Below are 24,738 nucleotides of genomic sequence, written 5' to 3' on the forward strand. Positions count from 1 at the left end.
TGAAACATAAACATACGTACTACGGTGGCGTTTGGTTTGAGGGCAAGGCTGGGTTGGCTGAGGGTATCAATAGCCAACTAGTTAGGGATAACCGCATTTTGTTGTCTGGTTGAATGGAGTTGCTGTGTTGGATAACCATATTTTGTTGTTTGGTTGAAATGATGAGAATTGGATAAGTTGTTGTGATGACCTCTTTTCTATTAGAAGGTGAGATTACCCATATATATGCATTTTTAGTTATTTTTTTAAAATCTATTCTTGTGCTCATCGTTGTCACCATCCGAAATTGTCACCTTTCTTATTACTGAAAAATGTCACCTATGAACCACATTTGGAAAGTCAAACAGATTGATTTTTCTGAAAGTGCATATTACAACCGCTTTTAAGCGAGCTAACAACGCCTGAATCTAGGATTTGCGAATCTGGGATTTGCATAACGTCAAACACAACCTAAAAAAGCATCAATATTCAGCGTTGTGCTCGTGTCTCTATTTGGAAAAACAACAAACATATGTTTTCTGCAGTTTTTGCTCAAGTTAAAACACAAGCATGTCGAACCAAACTGGAGCAGAGTGCTCTACTTCTCCATTGTTGATGCACAGAAACGAGGAGAGAGATCAAATCGAAGAATAGACAGGAACAAAGAAGAGAAGAGAAGCATCACGATTCCACGCCGCCTGCGCTCGCTGTTGATGCACAGAAACGAGGAGAGAGATCAAATCGAAGAATAGACAGGAACAAAGAAGAGAAGAGAAGCATCACGATTCCACGCCGCCGGCGCTCGCCGAGCGCAGCCGCCGCCCCTACCCACTCCACGCCACCGGTGCTGCTCGTTACCCGCCACCGACGCTCACCGAGCGCAACCGTCGCCGTACCACTCCACGCTGTCGGATCCCCCGATTTCCCACCGCCGCGGCCAGATCCCGATCCAAAATCGCCCACGTGCCGCCGGCCTCTCATATCATCGTCGAGAGGTGAGAAAGGGGTTGTTTCTGTCGCTCAGGTGAGATGCAAGAAGATAACATTTCAGGGGGCTGCGGGGAGGTGACCGAAGTGCAACGAGTGTGGGTGGTTGCCACCATCCGCCAGATTTTTGCGGAGAACCTCAACCAGTTTTTCGTGGGAATATTCGGGAATCGTGGCTGCCCTCAACCAGCCCATCCTCTCGTCCAAACAGCGGCCATCCCTAAAAAAAGTGGCTATCCCTATCCCATCCTCGGATAGCCACACAACCAAACGCCACCTACGCGAGGCTAGCCACTATGCTTCGTCGTCGGAGATGTCCCTGACGTTGGTGTTGGGTGCCAGATGGATGTGCGCGTAGGAGGGCTCCTCCTCCCCCTCCTTTCATCCATATACGCGAGCATCTCGTCAACTTCTGCGGCGTGCTTCACATCCACCTCCTGCCGACGACGACGTCTGGCCTCCGCCTCCGATTACGACCGGGGGGAATCGAGGATCACGTGCAGATCCGCATCCCCAGCGTCCCTCACATCCTCATCCGGCTTCTCCTCCTCCTCCTCCTCCTCCTCCTCCTCTTTCTCCTCCTTGTCAACCTCATTCTTCTCCACCTCCAAGTCCTCCACTGGATCCACCGTGTCCGGAGATAGCCCTGCGGTGATGCGGGCTTCACGCATTGCCCGAATCTACTCAAGGAGCTGCAGCCGGCGCTCCAACGTTAGATATGGATATCTACTTATCCGGCGGCGCGGGGCATATCTATTAGTGGTGGCAGATGGCGATTGGAAAGGCTGAGGCCCGAAGGGAAAGGGAAATGTGGACGGGTAGAGTTTCCGGCTCTTGCCCCAAGAAACGAAAAGAAAATGTGACGAGCATTTTGTGCCCGAACATCATCGCAACCCTCAATCAAGGCATATGCTTTGGTCCTGCGCAATGCAAACCCTGCATATGCTTTGGTCCTGCGCAATGCAAACCCTGCTGCGCCCACGCGTACCCTCAATCAAGAAACTAAAAGCACACCGGCCACGCGTCGCAGCGTCTGCACCCACCCAACCCATCGCTGTCCCCTTTCTCCCGTTTCACGCACGCCCACGCGACCCCGCACCGCACAACGGCTCGCCACAAAGCCAACAAACCCAGCAGCCCCAGCCCTTTCCGCCTCCCCCCGCCTCCAAACAAGCCCCGCTCCCGTTCTGTCCCCCCGCAAAACCCTAGCTCCGTACCCGCGCCGCGGCCTCCACCATGAAGGGCAAGGCCGACACCTCCAAGAAGGGCGAGGGCAGGTAAGATCTCCGCTTCTTGTGAAACTCTGCGAGGAAGGGTGCAGGGATCTCCGCCGTGGCCGGACGTTTCACATCTATGTATGTAGGTTGTGTGACTGGTCGTTTCTTGCAGGCTCAAGGCCGCCGGCGGCGCCAGCAAGAGGAAGAAGGACGCCGCTGCCGCTGGCAAGCCCAAGCGCCCGCCCTCCGCCTTCTTCGTCTTCATGTGAGCCCTGGCTCTCTGGCCCTGCTATTTCATCTCCCAGATCTCCAGATCTGTTCTACTCTCTGTTCAGCTTTTGTGGTTTCGTCCGGGTTTGTTAGTGTATCTTGTGCCTGTTTCGCAGGTCTGAGTTCAGGCAGCAGTACAACGCGGAGAACCCCAACAACAAGAGCGTCGCCAACGTGAGCCACCTTGCACTGTTTTCTTTTCACTTTTATCTTCGCTTGTATAGACATCTCAAACTGCTTTTGCCATGCTGAGTGATTAGGTGAGCAAGGCGGCGGGTGAGAAGTGGAGAGCTATGTCTGATAAGGTGAGTGCATCTTGCAATGCTCAAACTAGTCTCTGCATAGATCTTTCCTAGTGTACTTATCTGTTACTGTACTTATTAAACATACCTCAGCTGCACATAATTACAGATTTTGTTCTTCAATGTATATTTATGTGAATTGGCTCAGTTGTAACTGAATAGTTAAATGCAATCTGCACATCTGTTTGTTCCAATAAACAACATATTTGTTACCGGGTGGCATGATTAACGTACTGTATATTTGGTTTATTGACCGGTTTAATTTGTTAGGACAAAGCACCTTATGTGGAAAAGGCTGAACAGAAGAAGAAGGACTATGAGAAGACCAAAGCCACCTTTGATAACAAGGTAACCTTGGGATCATGGTGCATGCTCTTCCAATTGACCGGTTTTAGTGCTAATTTGACATATCTAATTCTTTCAGGAGAGTGCGACTTCCAAGAAGGCCAAGACTCAGAACGATGAGGAGGTCAAATCTGAGGTCGAAGATGAGGGTAGCGATGAGGTAAAAACATTTAAGCATTTTGGTTGATGGTTTATGTTTGTAGCGCCCAATGATGTTTACCTGCTAGTGTTTTTAGTGACACTCTTGATTTTTCTGTCTGCAGGAAAATGAGGACGATGATGAGTAAATAGTGTATCAGATCATGAGGTAGCAAATTGGGTGTTGGGTCCCCGCTTAGTGTACTAGTTTGCTATCCTGCTATCCTCGGTGTTAGATGATGAGATTTGGAAGTAGATGTGCGTTGTGTGTTAAGGGGGCCCTTTTAGACTTGTGGACTCATGGTTTGAGAAGTTGCTTAGTAGTGTATTAGCAGAGAGGAAGCTGAGAATGCTACCAGCTGTTCCAATGCTTTTCTCTTGCTAACCACCTGTGTAAGAACTTGTTTTCATTCGCTAATCTGATGACTGCCCAGCCATTGGTTCTTGGTTAATTTCGTCTTAAATTTGTCGCGGTTTGCTTCATGTGTTACTGCTTCTGTGCGCGTAATCTATCTGCTTTGTTTGGCCTTCTGTAACTCGGTTGAATTCTTAGCCCGAGTCTGTTGGTAATTTGGTGTTTGATGGGATCATCTCCGAGCTAGAGTGTGGAATATGAACCACTCCTAGATAGTGGGGCTGAAAACGTATTGTATAATTTGCTAATCTGCTGTTTGAGAATTGGCCGGACGACATTTCAGTGATGCTGGCACGGGACAAACAACTTGTCCAGGCGAACTGTTGTTGACTTTTCTCGTGTGCTAGTCTGCGAGATGCAAATGGTAACTGCATTTCTGGGCAATAAGAGAAGCTGTGTCCCATCCAGCGCGGATCGCTGCCTGTTTGCTTCAAGAGAAGATCTATTTGTTGATCTCGTCATGGTGTCTAACTGCAGGTAGCGCGGTTCGACTGCAGGGTTGCCTAGATGCTGCAAAACAGCAGATTTGGTTAGGAGAGGCAACCGCTCAGGATGATGCGAATATTAATAACGCGATTTACATCTAGTTGTCCACGCTTCCGTAGCATAGTGGTAGTGCGTTCGCTTCGTAAGCGAAAGGTCGTGAGTTCGATCCTCACCGGGAGCATATTTTTTGGCCTCAAGACCTTGGTAAGGTTCCCCCTTTTCAGGCTTACGCTTTCCTCTTCCTCTCCCATTTTGACTTTTTGTCTGGCGAAAACTGCCTCAAACACATTACAAGGCCTCCTTTGGTTTGTACATTAAGGCCTCCTTTGGTTTGTAGGAATTCTATAAAATAGGATTTGCAAAGGAAACATTACTCTGAAGCCCTTTGATTTATAGGAATGGATTCCTATTCCTATGTAGAATAGGAATCAATCCTTCAAATTCTGGAGGAAAAAAAACATTAGCCTGACTTAATGAAAATTGTTATCCTATGCACCAAGTGTCATCTGTTTCTTTATAGAAATTGAGATGCATGTCTTCTCACTTCCTATGATTTTTCTATTCCTATAAAATTTCTATCCTATAATTCCTATCCTATGAACCAAAGGAGGCCTGAAGTTTCTTTTCTCGCATACCACCTTTTCACGGCCTCTGTGATTCTCAAGCAGACTTAAGTTTTGAAGATCAAATGGGGATGTTAAATTGAAGTACCTAATGAAGAGAAGCGAGTGATATGATCCAAGAGTTAGCTATATTTTACATTTATTATATGAAAAAAACAGTATAATTGGGTCGATAAACCCCTTAGTTCCTTTGATATAATCTTATACAGAGTGTAATTATTATTTGACATCAATAAAAAGAGCCATGACAGGCTTCCCTAGAAAAAAAAACCGCAACACTACGCACTTCCCCTCCATGCATACCATAACATTGTAAGACCGAAATTTACCCTAATCAGCCTAACAAAAAGGTGTACGATAAAAATAGATCCTAACCAGTTTAAAACACGCATATGTCTCGACGGATAAAAGGCATTGCAGTAAATGATTATGAACTGGGAGAAAGGAGATGTACAGAATTATTTATTTATGCACTACAAACATTTAAATATCACAACAAAATGGCATATCCAATTGTTCCTCAGCTTGCAGTACAAGAATAGTATTCTTCCAATGTGCATCAATCATTGTTTGAACTTCACCTTGTTTCAACTTCACAGTCTTGTAAGTGTGATTTCTTTTGATCTGGTCAACAAAAGCTTGCGCTAATAATTAAAAAAGCATTTGGAAAAAATGTTGAGTAAGTATTTCAAAAAAATTAGCCAAGCATTGGAAAAATGTTAAATGTGTATAGAAAAAAATGGACCATGCATTAAAAAATAGTGATATTTTATTATTGCATATAGAAATGTTAATCAAGCATTTGAAAAATTGTTGAACAGGATTTTAAAATGATAGTCAACCATTTAATTTTTTAAAAATGTCTATAGAAAAATGTTGACCATGCATTAAAAAATGTTAATCTCGCATTTGAAAAAATGTTGGTAAAGCAATTGAAAAATGTTAAATGTGCATAGAAAAAAATGTTGACCATGTATTACAAAAATGTTAATATTGTATTTGAAAAATATTAATCAAGCTTTTGAAAAAGTTTAAAATGTGTATAAGAAAAATGTTGACCATGTTTTCAAAGAATGTTAATCTTGTATTTGAAAAATATATTGATCAAGGATTTGAAAAATGCTTATAGAATTTTTTTAACCATGTATAGAAAATGTTAAATTTGTATTGAAAAAATATTAAACATATATTATAAAAGTAATGTTGACATATACAAAAAATGTAGAATGAAAATCCAAAAGAGACAAAAAATTAAAAAGGAAACATAATAAACCTAAAGAAAAAGGAAAAGAAAAAAAACCCAAAGAAACAAATGAAAAAGGAATAAAAAAGGAGAATAAAAAAGAAAATAAACAAAAGAAAACAAAAAAGAAAAAGAACCAAAGAAAACATAATCAAATAGAAGAAAATGAAGAAGGAATAGAAAAGGAAACAAAAGAAAAATGGAAAACCAGTGTAAAAACCGGCTCTTTTCCTTCCAGTAGGTTGCGCCCAACTTATTTAACACAAACTCGATGTTGGCTCATAGGGTGAAGCAACCAGGAGATCCCTGGTTCGATCCCTGCTTACAAACAACATTTTGCCCTGATTAGGTCAGCCCGGTGATCTTAACCTCGTCCCTATAAACATTATGACAGATGAATAAAGCTTTGTGTGATTGCCTCAAAAAAAAAACCCAGGAGATCCCTGGTTCGATCCTCCTCTCACAAATATATGCGCTAGTGGGCCGGCCTGATTAGTCGAGACGCTTCAGCGAGATATAGCGCTCACGCTTCGTCTTTGGTTTTGTTGTTTGTAAGCAGGGATCTATGCGAAATTGGGTGGGGGCTTAGAACCTGTTTATCGATCTTATAGTTTTCTACAATCCCTCGTACGTATTGGGGTAGGAATGTTTTCAGCGACCCTTATCTTTGTTCTCTAACATTTTTATGTTATTTTTTATCTGAATATATGTGAAATGGGGTAGCGGATTTGTGTGTGAAACCTAGAGGATCTGCAGTGGATGGTGCAGATATTATCTCCATTTTGTGCATTTAGGTCAAACAGGTTTTGATGGCTAGCTTTTTTTATCATTCATGGCAATACTTTTTTTATGCTAGCTTGCAAGTTACTAAGTGGGTTGCGAGTGCAGGTTCTCAAATGGGCCAACAACTGTAGTTTTTTAAGTGGGGTCACAACTACAGTACGTGTTTATAAGTGGGGTCGGAAACTGCAAGTTTTTAAAATGGGTCACAGCTGCAAGTCTTCAAATAAGGCCGCAACTACATTTTTCACGAAGGGTCACAACTATAATTTTTCAAGTGAGGTCGCAAGTAAAATTATTGGCACCATAAGTGCAAGTTTTCAAATGCGATTGCAATTGTAAGTCTTCAAGTAGGGTCGCAACTACAAGTTTTCAAGCGAGGTCGCAACTGCAAGTTTTCAGAGACGCACAAGATTGTACAAGTTTTCGGTGGGGTCGCAACAACAAATTTTCAAACGGGGCATAACTGCAAGTTCTAAATTTAAAAAACTAAAACAAATTATAACATAAATTAAGGGGGAGCGGGATCACCACTTCGTCAACGCTCCTTTACCCTTCCGATCGCCAGCACAGCTGCAGACATTCGCGGTTGGTGGTGGATCTTGGTCATCGTCGTCGAAGGAGCCGTGGTCGTCGCCATCGGAGGACGGGGAATCGGAGAAGACAATGAGCCCCTTCATCCGCCGGACGGCCCTGTCCTGCTGCCGCTTTAGCTTTACCACCCAAGTCGCCTCCGCTGCCTCGCTCTCTGGTTGCTCAATAGCAAGCCGGAGCGCCTTCGCGTTTTTCCTCCGTAGCCGGCAAGCCTCTACATCCGTCATCAGTGACCGGAGGTCGACCAAGCGAGGAGCCGCTCGTCCTTGTCGGGCTTCGCCTGCAACTCGCAGCGGCGGCGCACAAATTGCTCCCTCGCATCCTTCTCCCTTTGCCCACTGCCTCTCATGGCGGGCGATGCGTTTCTCTGATTCCGACGTGCGCGTCTGGGCTAGGGGAGCGGGCACTAGCACCCACCGCTGCCCTTTGCGGAGCAGCGATTGGCGGGGGAAGGGGACGACACAGACTGCGTAGCCCTCGTGGAGTTGCCCATGGGCCAGGAGGGGCCAGCTCCGGCGTTCGCGCTGCGCCGGCGCGGGAGCGGCGACGGGGTAGGTCCCGAGCTGCCCCCCGGTCTACCTTCGACCACTCCAGCGCAATGCGGAGGGCCAGCTCCTCATCGATGTCGAGGTCGGAGTAGAAGCGAGTGCTGGAGCTCGACATCCTCATCGAATTCGATCCAAATCGGAGAAATCGGAGAGGGGACGGAGCAAGAGAGGGAGTGAAGTGATATAAGACTCCGGATTGGGATTTTTTGTGAGGCCGGAGTGGGGTTGGTGGTGGGCGGCCCTGACATGACGGACGCGCATGGGCGCGCCCGAGCCATCCTATATAGGGATGTGGGCGGGGGGAGGGGGGGGACGTCGAACAACCTCATCGTTTCAGGCCGGTTTCAGGCGCCCGGGTGGGTCATCTTTTTTTTATCGACCGGCAACCGGTCTGCCGGCCCGAGCTTTTGAGACCGGTTTAAAACGCCCGACTGTAGATGCTCTCGGGTGGGGCATGGACTGATAGCTGACTTGGATAACGAGATTACAGAGTGTTGTCACCAAACGCACCTAATGGTATCTGTTTACACCGTAAACAGGCGAACCAATCTGTGGTTGGATGGTTAGGTGGACAGTGTTGTCTCCAGCCCATCAGGGTTCAAGTCCTCGTGCTTGCATTTATCCTGCATTTATTTTAGGATTTCCGGCGATGTGTGTTTAGTAGGAGGAGACGTTTTCATCGACTACGAGGCAGGCGTGTGTGATGATTTCGTAAAATCTTAAGATGCTATGCCAGCTCAATCTTTTGGAGGTGCTCATAAGGGTATGATGTGCGTGTGTCCATGCATAGGGATAAGTGTATGCGCGTATATTTAAAAAACAGTATTACTTATCTCACATCTAAGTTTAGAACCGTTGATCAAACTTGCTATAAGATTCGGGCAATTGAGGAATAACCTGTCGCTTTCGTGTCAAGTATGGGCCTTTCTACTCACGTGTCTGCGCATATATGTGCTGCCCCTTGCCTTGGGCTGGGCCTATTTTCTGTTGAGGACTTTTAGTTTTTGCGGCAGCCGGCTGTATTTTCTCCTTTTCTTTTTCAAGTCTGTGCTGTGACTCACTCTAGTTCTGTCTGGAAAAGAATTTTATGAGACCAGGTCTCACGTGTTAGTAGGTGAGACCCATCCTGATGAATGACACGTGACATTCATAAATCACAAAGCATCTACCCCACCCTCACTTGAAATCAGGGGGAACGGATTAGATGCTTTGTAATTTGTGAATGCCATGTGTCATCCATCAGGGCGGGTCTCACCTGCTTAATATGAGACCTGGTCTCATATAATTTTTTTCCATTCTGTTCGTTTTTGTACGCTTCCATTCAGCACCTTTATTTCTTTTTCTTTTTCTGTGTCCGTTATTTCCCCCCTTTTATTATTTTGTTTTAAATTATGAACTATCTTAAATTCATGTTTTGTTTTTTATTTAAATTTTCTATTTTCTCGTTATACATTTCTTTTTTCTTTTTCTTTTTCTTCTTCTTTATTTATTAAAAAAGGAAATATGTATGTCACAACCAGATTTTTTTTGCAACTGCCACACGAGCTGGCAGGCGTCTGATCACCATCACATGATCCAAGCAATACAAAAAAACACTGAACAGATCGAACCCACCCTGACGAGAAAACCAATTTTGCTTCCGTCTCTCCCTTGACCTTGCTCTGATCCCCATCCCAGCCGCCGGCAAGCTCGCGCACCACCATGGTCGTTCCCCCACTAGCGCGCCACCGTCAATGGAGTCTCCTACTTCCACCTTCCCATGCCGCCCACACTCCCCCTCCCCCTCCCTACACCAGGCCATTGCGCGCCGCCCCCTCTACCTCCTGCGTGCCACCGCGAGCCAACCACGCACCGGCGACTAGCCAGCCGGCACGGACTCTGTTCGGTGTCCACCATGGACTGGCCCATGGATAGAAATGGGCGTGGCGGGAGCTGTTGCTCCTGCTGGTGGTGGCGGTCACCGTGCCGGCAAGGCTTTGCCGAACCGATTCACTGGATGGTCAGTCAATTCCCTCGGCCATCAGATAGCTCTGTTTCATCTAACGTTTCTCCACGCTGCTCACCTTATTCTGTATGGATTATGTTTCCTTGTGGAAGTTGTGAACATTGTGAACTACTTATCCAAGCAGTATTCATTGGTTAGGTCTGACACTTACCAAGTTAGGTGATTTGTACATTTTCCTAGCTATTCTACTATCATGTTTGACGAGAATGACGGTGAAGGCGTAATCCTGGTCCTGTATTCCAAGATATCCGATAGCCTCGACAAGGAGATTTATCCTCAGCCCAAGGACAACATCAAGGTGAGCCAAATTGATTGCGTTTCATAAGCTAAACATTTTTAGTGCCTCGGACAAGTTTCTGGTAAGTAATTGGTTGTGCAGAGTGTTATGAATGAGTAAATGGAGAAGGTCAAGGGGTTCCCGGTGGACAACAATGTGCCCTACACAGAGGCTGGAAATTCTGGCTGACATTGTGAACTCTAAGACCTGCAATTTAGTGCAGCTGAGGGGAGGCTCTATGGTATTTTGCATCTGAAAGGAGCGAATGGGGCGATCCATTTTGTGAACCATGTGAGGGAGGCTGGTTTGGGATTTTTCAGTTAATGATTGGTTTCTTTTTTTTGGTGCAATCTCGTCTCAAGAAGATTCAACTAGTATGTAAGTTTTGTAATCAGCAAAGGAAGCCAGCCTAGCTGGGTTTTTTTGCAGGTGAGCCTAGCTGGTTGTTGTGGTTAATTTAGTATGAGAGGGTGTGGGTTCGATCCCCTTGGTATTTTTGCCATTTATAAACATCTGATTGTGCGTGTGCAGCAGCCCAGAAAATCGGGGAGAGCCAGCAGCCTTGTGTGCAGAGGAAAATTAAATCGGGAGAAGCCAGGAAAATCGGATTGAAGAAGGGAGTTCGTTCGCCTGGTGGTGGGATCGAAGGGAAGGGGTGGTGTGGTACTTTTTGCAATCTGCCACACGGTTGACAGTTATCACAGTCCTTATTTTTCATTAATGGACTTTTTTCACTCTCGTATGTTAGCTTTACATGTTTTGCAAATCTTGATCACGGGTTGCTTTGTCATGTGCGCTATGTGTCATGTTGTGTGTCTATTTGTCGGCATGTTTACGTGTGCGTCTTTTGTTAGGTTGTTCTCGTGGCGCAATTTGGGCTCTCGTTTTGGATTGGCTTCGTTATTTTTGACGATTAAATTCCGAGTCGTGCTCATTGTCATTGTGTTGTGTTTTTTGTTCATCCCTCATGAGGCAGCAAGGCGTGACATGATTTTTTAGTGGGCTGCTTTTATGTTTTTGTGTATTGAGTTTATTTTGTGGGTTGTAGCTTTTTTCTAGAGGGCCATGTGTCTTATTTATTTATTTATTAATTTATTTTTGTTTATAATGATTCAACTATATAACTAGAGACGAGCATAACTAGATTTGTTTTATTTCAGATTTGCTAAATGTCTCATCTAAGTCTATAACCGTTTGATTTGTTTGCTTTAATGTTCGCAGAAACTCGGCCATGCACGTTTGCGTCAGTTCCTTCTTTTTTGTCGCGTGTCCTCTTATCATGTATTTTGTATCAACATGTTCTCGCGTTTTCTTTTCACACGGGCCTATATAAGTCGTCATTTGTGCTTTTTTTTCGTTGATGTGTGTGTGTTTTTTTGGCCTGGTGAAGATTTTGTAGAGTCCACCCAAGACTATAGCTCTTTATAAAACGAAGTAGATGAAGGGTTCTTTTTGTCTAGATGCAGGGGTAGAAATGTGTAGGTCTATCCTTGACTCGCAACTGGGTATGTAGTTTGTTTCATCCTAGTTGCAAGTCAGGCCCTTTTTTTAGTTGCCACAGTTGCAAGTTGAAAGAACGAGGATGTCGCCTAGAGGGGGGGGGGGTGAATAGGCGCTTTAAAATAATTACGATTTAGGCTTGAACAAATGCGGAATAAACCTAGCGGTTAATTTGTCAAGCACAAAACCTACAACAACTAGGCTCACCTATGTACACCAACAACTTATGCTAAGCAAGATAAGCAACTATGTGATAGCAAGATATATGACAAAGAACAATATGACTATCACAAAGTAAAGTGCATAAGTAAAGGGGCTCGGGTAAGAGATAACCGAGGCACGCGGAGACGACGATGTATCCCGAAGTTCACACCCTTGCGGATGCTAATCTCCATTTGGAGCGGTGTGGAGGCACAATGTTTCCCAAGAAGCCACTAGGGCCACCGTAATCTCCTCACGCCCTCGCACAATGCAAGATGCCGTTATTTCACTAAGGGACCCTTGAGGGCGGTCACCGAACCCATACAAATGGCGACCCTTGGGGGCGGTCACTGAACCCGTACACTTTGGCAACCCTTGGGGGCGGTCACCGGTACCCGTCAAATTGTTCGGGGCGATCTCCACAACCTAATTGGAGACCCCGACGCTTGCCCGGAGCTTTACACCACAATGATTGAGCTCCGAACACCACCAACCATCTAGGGCACCAAAGCACCCAAGAGAAACAAGCTCTAGGGTGCCCAAACACCCAAGAGTAATAAGCTTCTCAAACTTCACTTCCACGTATCACCGTGGAACTCAAACCGATGCACCAAATGCAATGGCAAGGGCACACGGAGTGCCCAAGTCCTTCTCTCCCAAATCCCACCAAAGCAACTAATGCTAGGGAGGAAAATGAGAGGAAGAACGAAAGAAGAACACGAAGAACTCCAAGATCTAGATCCAAGGGGTTCCCCTCACTTAGAGGAGAAAGTGATAGGTGGAAACGTGGATCTAGATTTCCTCTCTCTTTTCCCTCAAGAACTAGCAAGAATTCATGGAGGGATTGAGAGTTAGCAAGCTCGAAGAAGGTCAACAATGGGGGAAGAACACGAGCTCAAAGGATTAGAATCATTGGGGAAGAAGACCCCCTTTTATAGGACCTCCCGAATCCAACCGTTATGTGCTCAGGTCGTGCACAAGCGGTACTACCGCTTGAAGGAGCGGTACTACCGCTTAGCACGGTCAAAACAGCCCAAACGAGAGAGAAAACATGAGATTTTGGTCCGGGGCGGTACTACCGCTTAGGAGCCACGGTAGTACTGCTCTGGAGCGGTACTACCGCTCAGGAGCAGCGGTAGTACCGTTCTGGAGCGGTAGTAAAAAATTACATCCGCTCTAGTCGCGGTAGTACCGCTGCAGCCTTTACCAAAACAACCACAACTTTTGCAAACGGACTCCGAATTCAACGAAACTAAGTTTGTTGGAAAGCTAACGACATGGGCTAACACAATATTGATAGAAATATCAAGAATAAGGAAATGAGAAAAGTCCCATAAAAAATGGTGAGAACCCTTCATCGGAGAAGACCGGTAAAACCTCCAACACCGAAAACATCATAGAAGACGCATGCGAACTCCATTTTCGATGAACTCAAGCTTGTCATCAAGATGACCATAAGCTCTAAGACTCACAAAGATAACCAAACAAGAACCAAGAAACATGATGCAAGGATGCAATGGTTTGAGCTCTCTACTAACGATACGATCAAGCTACCAATTTGAGAGCCCCCTTGATAGTACGGCAAACGATCCTATAACTCGGTCTCCCAACTACCACCACAAGACCGGTAAAATAGAAAACCTATCAAGGGAAAACCTTTGCCTTGCACATGGTCTTGAGCTAGATGAAGACGATCTTGACTCCCTCAAGTTGGACCACCTTTCTTGATTGCGTTGGCTCGATGAAGACTAGATGATTGCTCCCCCATAGTTTACTATGGGTGAGCCACTCTTCGGCACATCTTCACAAGTCCATTGACACCACAATGGATGGCAAGATTCAAGCACTTGATCTCTTCGTGATGCTCCATTTGAACTTGCACACGGCAATCTTGATGACGATCACCACTTGATGTCATCCTTTCCATGGGTTGTATGATATCTTCCTCTTGACGCAAGCCATGGATACGTACCTAACCCCACATACAACTCTCACATAGACCATGGGTTAGTACATAAAGTGTAATGGACAATGCTTACCATACCATGGGATCACTTGATCCCTCTCGGTACATCTTCTATGCTTTGTGAGTTGATCAACTTGATTCACTCTTGACTTAGTCTTGATCAACCTTGAATCTTTGCAACTCTCTTCATTTGGATGATGTCTTGAAGGTAAACATGAATGATCACACAACCTTCTTCTTCAAGACATGCTTGCAATAAGCTCAACACTCGCATGACCAATCTTTGGATAATTCCTTAATAGCACCTTGGTCAACTCAAAAACTCCTTGAAACCAACACATGGACTTCAAGAAAAGCCTATGGACAAATCCTTTAAATACAACTCAAGACAACCATTAGTCCATAGAGATTGTCATCAATTACCAAAACCAAACATGGGGGCACCGCATGTTCTTTGAATCTCCCCCATTTTGGTAATTGATGACAATCACTTTTAAGAGAGTTTATATAAGGAATTATGCATCACCATGCAATGCAACAACTAATAGTGCATGCGAATGAGATGCAAATGCTAAGGAACAAAAAGAAAGCAAGAAGAGATAACTCTCTAAACTTCTCCACAAAACTCTCTGAAACTTCTCCCCCATTGGCATCGATTGCCAAAATGGGCGAAAATCTAAGAAGGCCAATATAAATTGTGGTCCTCCATAAATTGTGTATTTCTCAACAAGAGAGTGGAATGCAATACACATACCCAACTGCCAATACTTGGAGGAAGACAAACTATATTGATGCCCAAAGATTGCAACAAAAAGATATGCCACAAAGACATAACAAAGAGAGACACAAGCAATCAAAAGATACCAATTGAAGCAAGCAATCAACGGATATCAATTGAACCAACTAGACCAATGATCCTACATGCCACAAGAATAAAGATATTAAGAAAAACGCAAAGGAGTGTTCTAAAGAAACTAGAGAAGCTCCCCATGATTTGTGCACACATAAGAATTTTTGTATTTGAATACAAAGTGCACAAAATAGGATCATAGCTCCCCCAAAATCAATAGAAACTCACATCCAGTGCAAGTGAGCATATAGGAAACAAAGCCTAGCGCTTGCAACAAGAACATGGTTGAGCAACATGTAAAAGAGGCAATTTAAGAATAGGCTCAACCAAAATGATGTGTGTGAGTCATGGCGAAGCACTTGAGAAGACTAAGATTAGGATGAGCATTAAGCATCAACATAGTCTTGAAAGAATGAGGCACGCGGTGCAAGGCCTATCATTCCCACACACAACTGGCAAATGGGTTCACAAGCTTACTAATAAGCAAAAGAGAACCTATGCTTGTGACAACCCGTGGTGAAGATAGACGAGGGGAGGCTCATCAAGACGAGGATACCAATTAAGATGGCAAAAACCTCGTAAAGATAAGCAAGAGGAAAATAATCTTCACCACACAAGAGTGCAACAAGATGCAACGATAGAGGACACGCACTCAAGGCAAAAGCTTTCACGGAGCCACCAAAGAAATAACATAAGAAAGACAAGGTGGACGTGAAAGAAAAGATATCAACTAGAGATGTAATTTCTCTCAAGTGTATAAGGTTCTATGTAGACGAAATCATGATGATATATATATATATATATCTACAAAGAAGGATGTACACCTGAAATAGTTACAACACGAAGGAACAAGATATCCACAAGGAAGTCATAAATATATCAATAAGATATTTGCTTGAAAGCATAGCACTTGGCTAGATATGGTCTTATTGTATATAAATGAAGTCCAAACACACATCCATCAAAGGCATCACAACTAGCAACAAGAGATCATCGTTGGGATGCTTTGAGAAAGGAAACAAGTATCACAAGATATGAAATGAATGTCATGCCAAGATGCAACCTACACAAGGTTGAATGCAAGAGGAGAAAGCATGAATAGATACTTGTTACCGAGATATCATTGGAAGGATGTAGTAGATACCAATTGAAGGTAGATAGTAGTTCATTGATCATCCTTGCTTGACTCCAATATGCACATGGTGACAACACCTTCCTTGTGATTGAGCCGAGCACCCAATGCATCTCCAAATGTTCCTAGAAGAACAACACAAACTAAACGGTACCCAAACTCATCAGGACCAAATAGTTAGAAACACCAATACATAGGACAAACTCCACATAAATATGTGCATATAGATATGAAAATGAATTTCATGCACATCTCATCCAAATTGAGACTAGGTGGAGTTTCCCCTATATATTAAGTCAAAGAAAGAAAGCATGCCAAATGAAATACATGAAGTAAACATGCATGCTCAAGACTTTCAAAACCCGAAACCAAAAACAAAGAAATGCCAAGTGAAAAGGATACCAAATGGAGAAATCATCACTTGGAAGATATCATTAAAGATACATCAAGGAATGAGATATCCATTGATACACACTAAACTAAAGATGTCAAACTCCCAAAGAGAGGATGGTTCCAAATAAACCAGGCTCTCAACAAAGTTTCATGATGGCACAAAGTACCAAAAAGAAATGGCTTGCCTTCCACCAAAACACACTTGATAAGGATCACAAGAAGAGTGTTCTAAAGAAAATAGGATAGCTCCCCCATGAGTTGTGCATTATATAGGATTTGCATTTGAATACAAAATGCACAAGGTGGGATCACTACTTTCACTATATCTAGAAAACACTAGACAAGAACAAGAAATAAACAAGATCCACAAGTGGTAGGGAAGACACCGGGAGTTGACACAAACCTTGGCAAGAGAAAAGGAAAATAAAAACAAAAGCCAAAGTAAAGATGATCAACAAATTCTACCACACATAAGTGACTACCAATTGTCAAAAGACAAGAAGTATTTGAAATAATTCCCAGTGGTAGATAACAAGGACATCCAACATCATCTTCACAACAAACATAAGAAAATTGCAACTTGTAGAGCTAACATGCCACCTAGGAACAAGATAATCTACAATATCAATTCTAGGTGACAATATCTCAATGTACACATTTTCTAGGCTTGTAATATGCACTTAGCATATATACTCCCCCATAATGTGATACCAATAAGAACTTAACAAGAGGCAATAAGAGGAACAAACAAGAGATAATTAATGGACTATTTAGAATTTGAATTTCTCATGAGAGATATACCACCTAGCGACTAGATAAACTTGTAATATCAATACTAGATGGTATTCCTCATGTACACACATTTATAGTATTGTGAGGTGCACAAAGCACATCACTCCCCCAAAATGGGATGTTCCATTAATCTCTCACACGAGCCAACTAGGATACAAACAAGCATAAAGGCTCAACGCACGACACACACGTACATGGTGTGCAAACCAACACACACATACTTGATTGCTCAAGATAAGCAAGTTGGAATCACAACATATACAAACACATGCAAGGAACAAAACCAAAACATGCAAGGGGTCAAGTAACTTTCAATGTAAGCAATTTTAAGTACAAGTTACCGCAAGGAGGCACATTGGATATAAGATATAAACTTGATGATTCAATTGACTTGGCTTGAGACAATAAGAGTGATGAAGTCCCCTTAATTCTTCATAATGTAGCCAAGTCTCCAATGCCCTCCAACAACACCTATTGATCAAGTTTGAGCTTGTTGGTCCCCAACCAAGTTGGGTCCTAAGAGGTTAGTCACAATAGGTTTGGCTACCCAAATGGTTCTTTGCTTGACACCACTTTGAGTACCAACAAACTTGGCAAACACATTGCCAACCTTATCCTTACCAAGAGAATAGATATCATCAATAATAATTGGGTTGGATAAGTTACCACTAGTGCATGAAGAAGCGACGTGACCTTTCTCACGACATAAGTAGCAACGTCTACTCTTCACTTTCTTCTCACTTGATTTCTCAATTTGAGAAGCATTAACTTGAGTCTTCTTGGGAAGAGGCCTTTCTTCAACTTGATGTTGAGCATGAGATTGAACTTGTGCCCTCTTACCTTGTTGCTTGACACTAATGGCCTTCTTCTTCAATGGGCAAGATCTAACATGATGCCCTTCGACTTTGCAGTTGAAGCAAACAATCTTGGCCGAATTCTTGACTTGTTCTTGGCCCTTCTTCTTGTTCAACTTGGACTTCTTCTTCTTGTTGGAGTTGAATCCAAGTCCACCTTTGTCATTGGGGGATTTTTGCACACTCAAGATATTGTTGAGTGTGGCCTTCCCTTCATGACACTTTTCCAAGTCTTTCTTCAAAGAAGTGACTTGGACCTTGAGCTCTTTGATTTCCTCTACATGGTTAGTCTCAACACAAGTACTAGAGGAAGTATAAGCTTCATCGTTAGAGCAACAAGGCAAGGAAAGAAATTCATCACAAGATGTACCAACATTGTGAGTAGATGAATTACAAGGACTAGCACATGGCAATATACTATTTTGACTAGAAGTAGTGCTAGTATCCACATGAGGCTCACTAGATGTTACCTTAGCAATCATGGCCTCATGAGCTATCTTTAGCACACTATGGGATACTAGAAGATCATCATGAGAGCTTGAGAGCTTTTCATGACTTTCTTCCAATTTCCCATAATTGCAAGATAGCACCTCAAGTTGAGCCCGTAGCTCAACATTCTCCTTCAAAATGGATGCTTCACAAGTAATAGAATTAGTAGCACAAGCATCATCATTAACAACAAGAGGAGAAGGAAACTTGGCAAGCTCTTTTAAATAAGAAGCTTCAAGTTGGGCATAAGACTCGGTGAGTTTGATGAGCTCACCCTTGATGACCCTTGAGCCATTTTCGAGGTGCTCAAAATCCTCAAGGAGTCTAGCATGAGAAACTGCAAGCTTAGCATTTTTAGTTTTGAAATCGTTGGCCACCTCAAGAGCTCTATCATGAGATTCCCTCACTCTAGATAATTCTAGAGCAAAAGTCTCCTCAAGAGATTCGGAGGTGGTTTGTTCATGTTCAAGAGCTTGAGATAGCTCCACGATCTCATTTGCGTAATCACGCCCATGAGCTTCCATTTTCTCAATGGTGACCTCATGCTCCTCGAGATGAGATTCCAACTCCTCAATATATTTCTTGCCCTCAATGGCAATGGACATAATTTCCATGAAGTTGGAACGAGCAATTTTATTTTTATGAAGAGCTTTAAAAATCATCTCCCCCTTAGTTTTTAAGGAGGCAACATTATCATTCTCTTTATCATTATCCTCAACATCATTAGCATCGACATCATCATCAAGAGACATATTGGGGTACAAAGTAGGAGATACCTTTGACGCCTTAGCCGTAAGGCAAAAAGCAATAGATGATGATGTAGGATCCCTTGAGGCACCATTAAACACCACATCTTGTTCCATGGAGTGTTCGGTTTCCTCTACATTGTTAGCACAACAATTCGAGGAAATAGATGCATTTTTATCATAGCAACAAGACATAGCAAGCATATCATCATGAGATTTAGTCAAGCAATTTCTACATGATATGCAAGGACTATCAACACAAGCATGTGAAACATTTGGAGTGCTCGAAGTGTTAAAGACCAAAGAAGGAGTGTTGCAATAATATAGTGATGAAGGATCATCCACAATAAGCATACTATCACCATTGCAATGACCAACACTACTCACCATATCATTACCTTGTGGCAAACCACATGTAGGTGAAGTAGAAGAAGTTGAGAAGACTATACGACCGAAGGTGGAGAGGGAACAATCATCCCCACAAATATTTGACACACCATATTTATCTTGAAGCTTTGTCCACAACTCATGAGCATCCCGGAACGGCATGAGTTGAAAAATAACTACATTGCTCAAAGCATCAAAAAGCACATTAGAAGCTTGAGCATTGAGATAAGAGTTTCTCTCATCCTCTAAAGATAATCTTTGGGGATCCTTTGGAGGAGAAAAACCCATATCTACAATTCGCTCTAAATTTGGGTCCATGACCCTAAAGAGATTAAGCATGCGAATTACCCAAACATCAAAATTTGTGCCATCGAAACTAAGAGTGTCAGAGAATCCTAATCCCCTAGTCGACATCTTTACTCTCTAGGCGGTTAAGCCTAACAAAGAGAGACGTGGCTCTGATACCAATTGAAAGAACGAGGATGTCGCCTAGAGGGGGGTGAATAGGCGCTTTAAAATAATTACGGTTTAGGCTTGAACAAATGCGGAATAAACCTAGCGGTTAATTTGTCAAGCACAAAACCTACAACAACTAGGCTCACCTATGTGCACCAACAACTTATGCTAAGCAAGATAAGCAACTATGTGATAACAAGATATATGACAAAGAACAATATGGCTATCACAAAGTAAAGTGCATAAGTAAAGGGGCTCGGGTAAGAGATAACCGAGGCACGCGGAGACGATGATGTATACCGAAGTTCACACCCTTGCGGATGCTAATCTCCGTTTGGAGCGGTGTGGAGGCACAATGCTCCCCAAGAAGCCACTAGGGCCACCGTAATCTCCTCACGCCCTCGCACAATGCAAGATACCGTGATTCCACTAAGGGATCCTTGAGGGCAGTCACCGAACCCGTACAAATGGCGACCCGTGGGGGCGGTCACCGAACCCGTACACTTTGGCAACCCTAGGGGGCGGTCACCGGTACCCGTCAAATTGCTCGGGGCGATCTCCACAACCTAATTGGAGACCCCGACGCTTGCCCGAAGCTTTACACCACAATGATTGAGCTCCGAACACCACCAACCGTCTAGGGCACCAAGGCACCCAAGAGGAACAAGCTCTAGGGTGCCCAAACAACCAAGACTAATAAGCTTCTCAAACTTCACTTCCACGTATCACCGTGGAGAACTCAAACTGATGCACCAAATGCAATGGCAAGGGCACACGGAGTGCCCAAGTCCTTCTCTCCCAAATCCCACCAAAGCAACTAATGCTAGGGAGGAAAATGAGAGGAAGAACGAAAGAAGAACACGAAGAACTCCAAGATCTAGATCCAAGGGGTTCCCCTCACTTAGAGGAGAAAGTGATTGGTGGAAACGTGGATCTAGATTTCCTCTCTCTTTTCCCTCAAGAACTAGCAAGAATTCATGGAGGGATTGAGAGTTAGCAAGCTCAAAGAAGGTCAACAATGGGGGAAGAACACGAGCTCAAAGGATTAGGATCATTAGGGAAGAAGACCCCCTTTTATAGGACCTCCCGAATCCAACCGTTATGTGCTCAGGTCGTGCACAAGCGGTACTACCGCTTGGAGGAGCGGTACTACCACTTAGCACGGTCAAAACAGCCCAAACGAGAGAGAAAACATGAGATTTTGGTCCGGGGCGGTACTACCGCTTAGGAGCCACGGTAGTACTGCTCTGGAGCGGTACTACCGCTCAGGAGCAGCGGTAGTACCGTTCTAGAGCGGTAGTAAAAAATTACATCCGCTCTAGTCGCGGTAGTACCGCTGCAGCCTTTACCAAAACAACCACAACTTTTGCAAACGGACTCCGAATTCAACGAAACCAAGTTTGTTGGAAAGCTAACGACATGGGCTAACACAATATTGATAGAAATATCAAGAATAAGCAAATGAGAAAAGTCCCATAAGAAAATGGTGAGAACCCTTCATCGGAGAAGACCGGTAAAACCTCCAACACCAAAAACATCATAGAAGACGCATGCGAACTCCGTTTTCGATGAACTCAAGCTTGTCATCAAGATGACCATAAGCTCTAAGACTCACAAAGATAAACAAACAAGAACCAAGAAACATGATGCAAGGATGCAATGGTTTGAGCTCTCTACTAACGATACGATCAAGCTACCAACTTGAGAGCCCCCCTTGATAGTAGGGCACACGATCCTATAACTCGGTCTCCCAACTACCACCACAAGACCGGTAAAATAGAAAACCTATCAAGGGAAAACCTTTGCCTTGCACATGGTCCACTTGAGCTAGATGAAGACGATCTTGACTCCCTCAAGTTGGACCACCTTTCTTGATTGCGTTGGCTCGATGATGACTAGATGATTGCTCCCCCATAGTTCACTATGGGTGAGCCACTCTTCGGCACATCTTCACAAGTCCATTGACACCACAATGGATGGCAAGATTCAAGCACTTGATCTCTTCGTGATGCTCCACTTGAACTTGCACACGGCAATCTTGATGATGATCACCACTTGATGTCATCCTTTCCATGGGTTGTATGATATCTTCCTCTTGACGCAAGCCCATGGATACGTACCTAACCCCACATACAACTCTCACATAGACCATGGGTTAGTACATAAAGTGTAATGGACAATGCTTACCATACCATGGGATCACTTGATCCCTCTCGGTACATCTTCTATGCTTTGTGAGTTGATCAACTTGATTCACTCTTGACTTAGTCTTGATCAACCTTGAATCTTTGCAACTCTCTTCATTTGGATGATGTCTTGAAGGTAAACATGAATGATCACACAACCTTCTTCTTCAAGACATGCTTGCAATAAGCTCAACACTCGCATGACCAATCTTTGGATAATTCCTTAATAGCACCTTGGTCAACTCAAAAACTCCTTGAAACCAACACATGGACTTCAAGAAAAGCCTATGGACAAATCCTTCAAATACAACTCAAGACAACCATTAGTCCATAGAGATTGGCATCAATTACCAAAACCAAACATGGGGGCACCGCATGTTCTTTCACAAGTCCATCTTCGACTCATACCTGGGCTTGTAGTTGTTCGATTTGCAAGCCCACCCTCATTAGGAACTGAAGCATGTATTTTGTTTTTCATCCCAATTGCAAGTCCACCCTTGACTCGCAACTAGGTTCATAGTTTGTTTCATACCAGTTGCATCGACTCGTAATTGGGCTCGTAGTTTAATAGTTATCCCAGTTGTAAGTCCATCCTTAACTCACAAATGGGCTCGTAATTATCCCAGTTGCAAGTGCACCCTCGAGTCGCAACTGGGAATATGTTTTGCTTCTTATTCTAGTGGCAACTCCATGCTCGATTCGCAACTCGACTCGGTTATTGTCCTACATACTCGACTCACCAATGGTATTTTAGTTTTGCATAGTTTCCCTAGTTGCAAGTCTGCCCATGACTCCCAACTAGGCCAGTTGTTTGTTTCATTCCAGTTTTAAAACCTCCCTCGACTTGCTGCTAGGTCCGTAGTTTTGTGTAGTTGTCCTAGTTGCAAGTCCACCATCCAACTCGCAAATGGGTCGTAGTTTGTTTTCTTCTCTATTGCAAGTCCATCCTTAACTCATAATTGATATCATAGTTTTTTGTAGTTTTCCCAGTTGAACGTTCATCCTCGACTCGCAACTGGGACCCGACATTTTTTGTCCTAGTTGTAAGCCCACCCTTGAATTGCAACCGGGGCCCGACCTTTTCTTTTCCTAGTTGCAAGTCCGCCACCGACTTGCAACTACAACCTTACCTTTTTTTGTCTTAGTTGTAATTCCACCGTTGGCTCGCAAGTGGTGCGTGAATCTTTTATCTAGTTGCAAGTCAACCCTCGATTCACAACTGGTGCCCGGCCTTTTTTCCCAATTGCAATCCCTCCTCGACTCGTAACTAGGACCTGACTTTTATTTCCTAGTTGCAAGTCCACCCTCAACTCGCAACTGGGGGGTCAGGCCTTTTTTTCTAGATTACAGGTCCACCCTCGAGCCTAAATTGGGGCCTGGCCTTTTTTTCCCTGTTGCAATTTCACTCTCGACTAACAACTGGGTTTCGACATTTTTTGTTCTAGTTTCAAGTCCACCCTCGACTCACAACGGTGGTCCGGCCTTTTTTTGTCCCAGTTGGATATCCACCCTCGATTCGTAACTGGTGCCCAACCTTGTTGTTCTAGTTGCTAGTCCACTCTCGACTCATAAATGGGGCCATCCATTTGTTTGTCCAAGTTGCAAGTCTACCCTCGGCACGCAACTGGGGCCTAACCTTTTTTGTCCGAGTTGCAAGTCCACCCTCGACTCACAAGTGGGGTCCAACCTTTTTGGTCCGACTTGCAAGTCCACCCTCGACTCGCAACTCGGTCCCAACTTTTTTGGTCCGAGTTGCAAGTCCACCCTCGACTCGCAACTCGGTCCCAACCTTTTTTGTCCGAGTTTCAAGTCCACCCTTGACTCGCAATTGGGGCCCGAGTTTTTTAGTCCCAATTGCAACTCCACCCTCGATTCGCAACTGGGCTCGACTCGCAGCTAGGGTTCGAACTTTTATTGTCCCAGTTGTAAGTCCACCCTTGACTCGCAACTAGACCCCCAACATTTTTTGTATTAGTTGCATGTCCAAACTCGACTCGCAACTGGGACCCGACATTTTTTAGACACAATTGCGAGTCCACCCTCGACTTGCCACTGGAGGTCCAACCTTTTTTTGTTCCAGTTGCAAGTCCACCATCAACAACGAAAAAACCGCATATGAGCCGGCCCAAATAGCTAGGATAAGTTTTTCTGTTTTTATTTGTTTTGTTTTCTTCATGTGTTTTCTGTTTTTTTTATTTTATCATTTTTTCTTCATCGATTTTTCCTGTCCTTTTAATTTTCCTATTTTTCAAAAGTTGATCTCATTTTTTTTGTTTTTACTGATTCTTTTTTTCTTTTTTCATATATTCACAAGTTTTAATAAATGTTCCAAAATTTATAAATTTGTTCATTTTTCTATAGCTGTTTGTGTTTAGCATTTTTTAAATGAAAATGTGCTCATTTCTTGTTCTCTTCTTATTTATCTATTTTCTCTATTTGGTTTTCTCGTCTTTTTGTTTTTTCATGTTCGCCTTTACTTCATTGAATTTTTACCCATCGATAGTTGTCAGATTTACTATTGCTTAGTTGTTGAATTTTGAGTCACTTAATGACCACATTAAACTAATTTACTTGCCA

General features: G+C 43.7%; 1 protein-coding gene and 1 non-coding gene across 2 annotated transcripts; both read left to right on the top strand.

Moving 5' to 3' along the window:
- Positions 1–2,065: 2,065 nt before the first annotated feature.
- LOC119323508 (high mobility group B protein 4-like) lies at positions 2,066–3,702 on the top strand. Its single transcript, XM_037597183.1, has 7 exons — positions 2,066–2,243; positions 2,356–2,448; positions 2,570–2,627; positions 2,714–2,758; positions 3,026–3,103; positions 3,180–3,260; positions 3,364–3,702. Exons 1-7 carry the CDS (start codon positions 2,203–2,205, stop codon positions 3,385–3,387), a joined length of 420 nt encoding a protein of 139 aa, XP_037453080.1. The 5' UTR covers positions 2,066–2,202; the 3' UTR covers positions 3,388–3,702.
- Positions 3,703–4,248: 546 nt separating this feature from the next.
- Positions 4,249–4,320, top strand: TRNAT-CGU. Its single transcript has one exon. It is a non-coding gene; the product is annotated as a tRNA-Thr (tRNA).
- Positions 4,321–24,738: the final 20,418 nt, after the last annotated feature.

The sequence above is a fragment of the Triticum dicoccoides genome, chromosome 6B, assembly GCF_002162155.2.
Source record: "Triticum dicoccoides isolate Atlit2015 ecotype Zavitan chromosome 6B, WEW_v2.0, whole genome shotgun sequence".
Lineage (NCBI taxonomy): Eukaryota > Viridiplantae > Streptophyta > Magnoliopsida > Poales > Poaceae > Triticum > Triticum dicoccoides.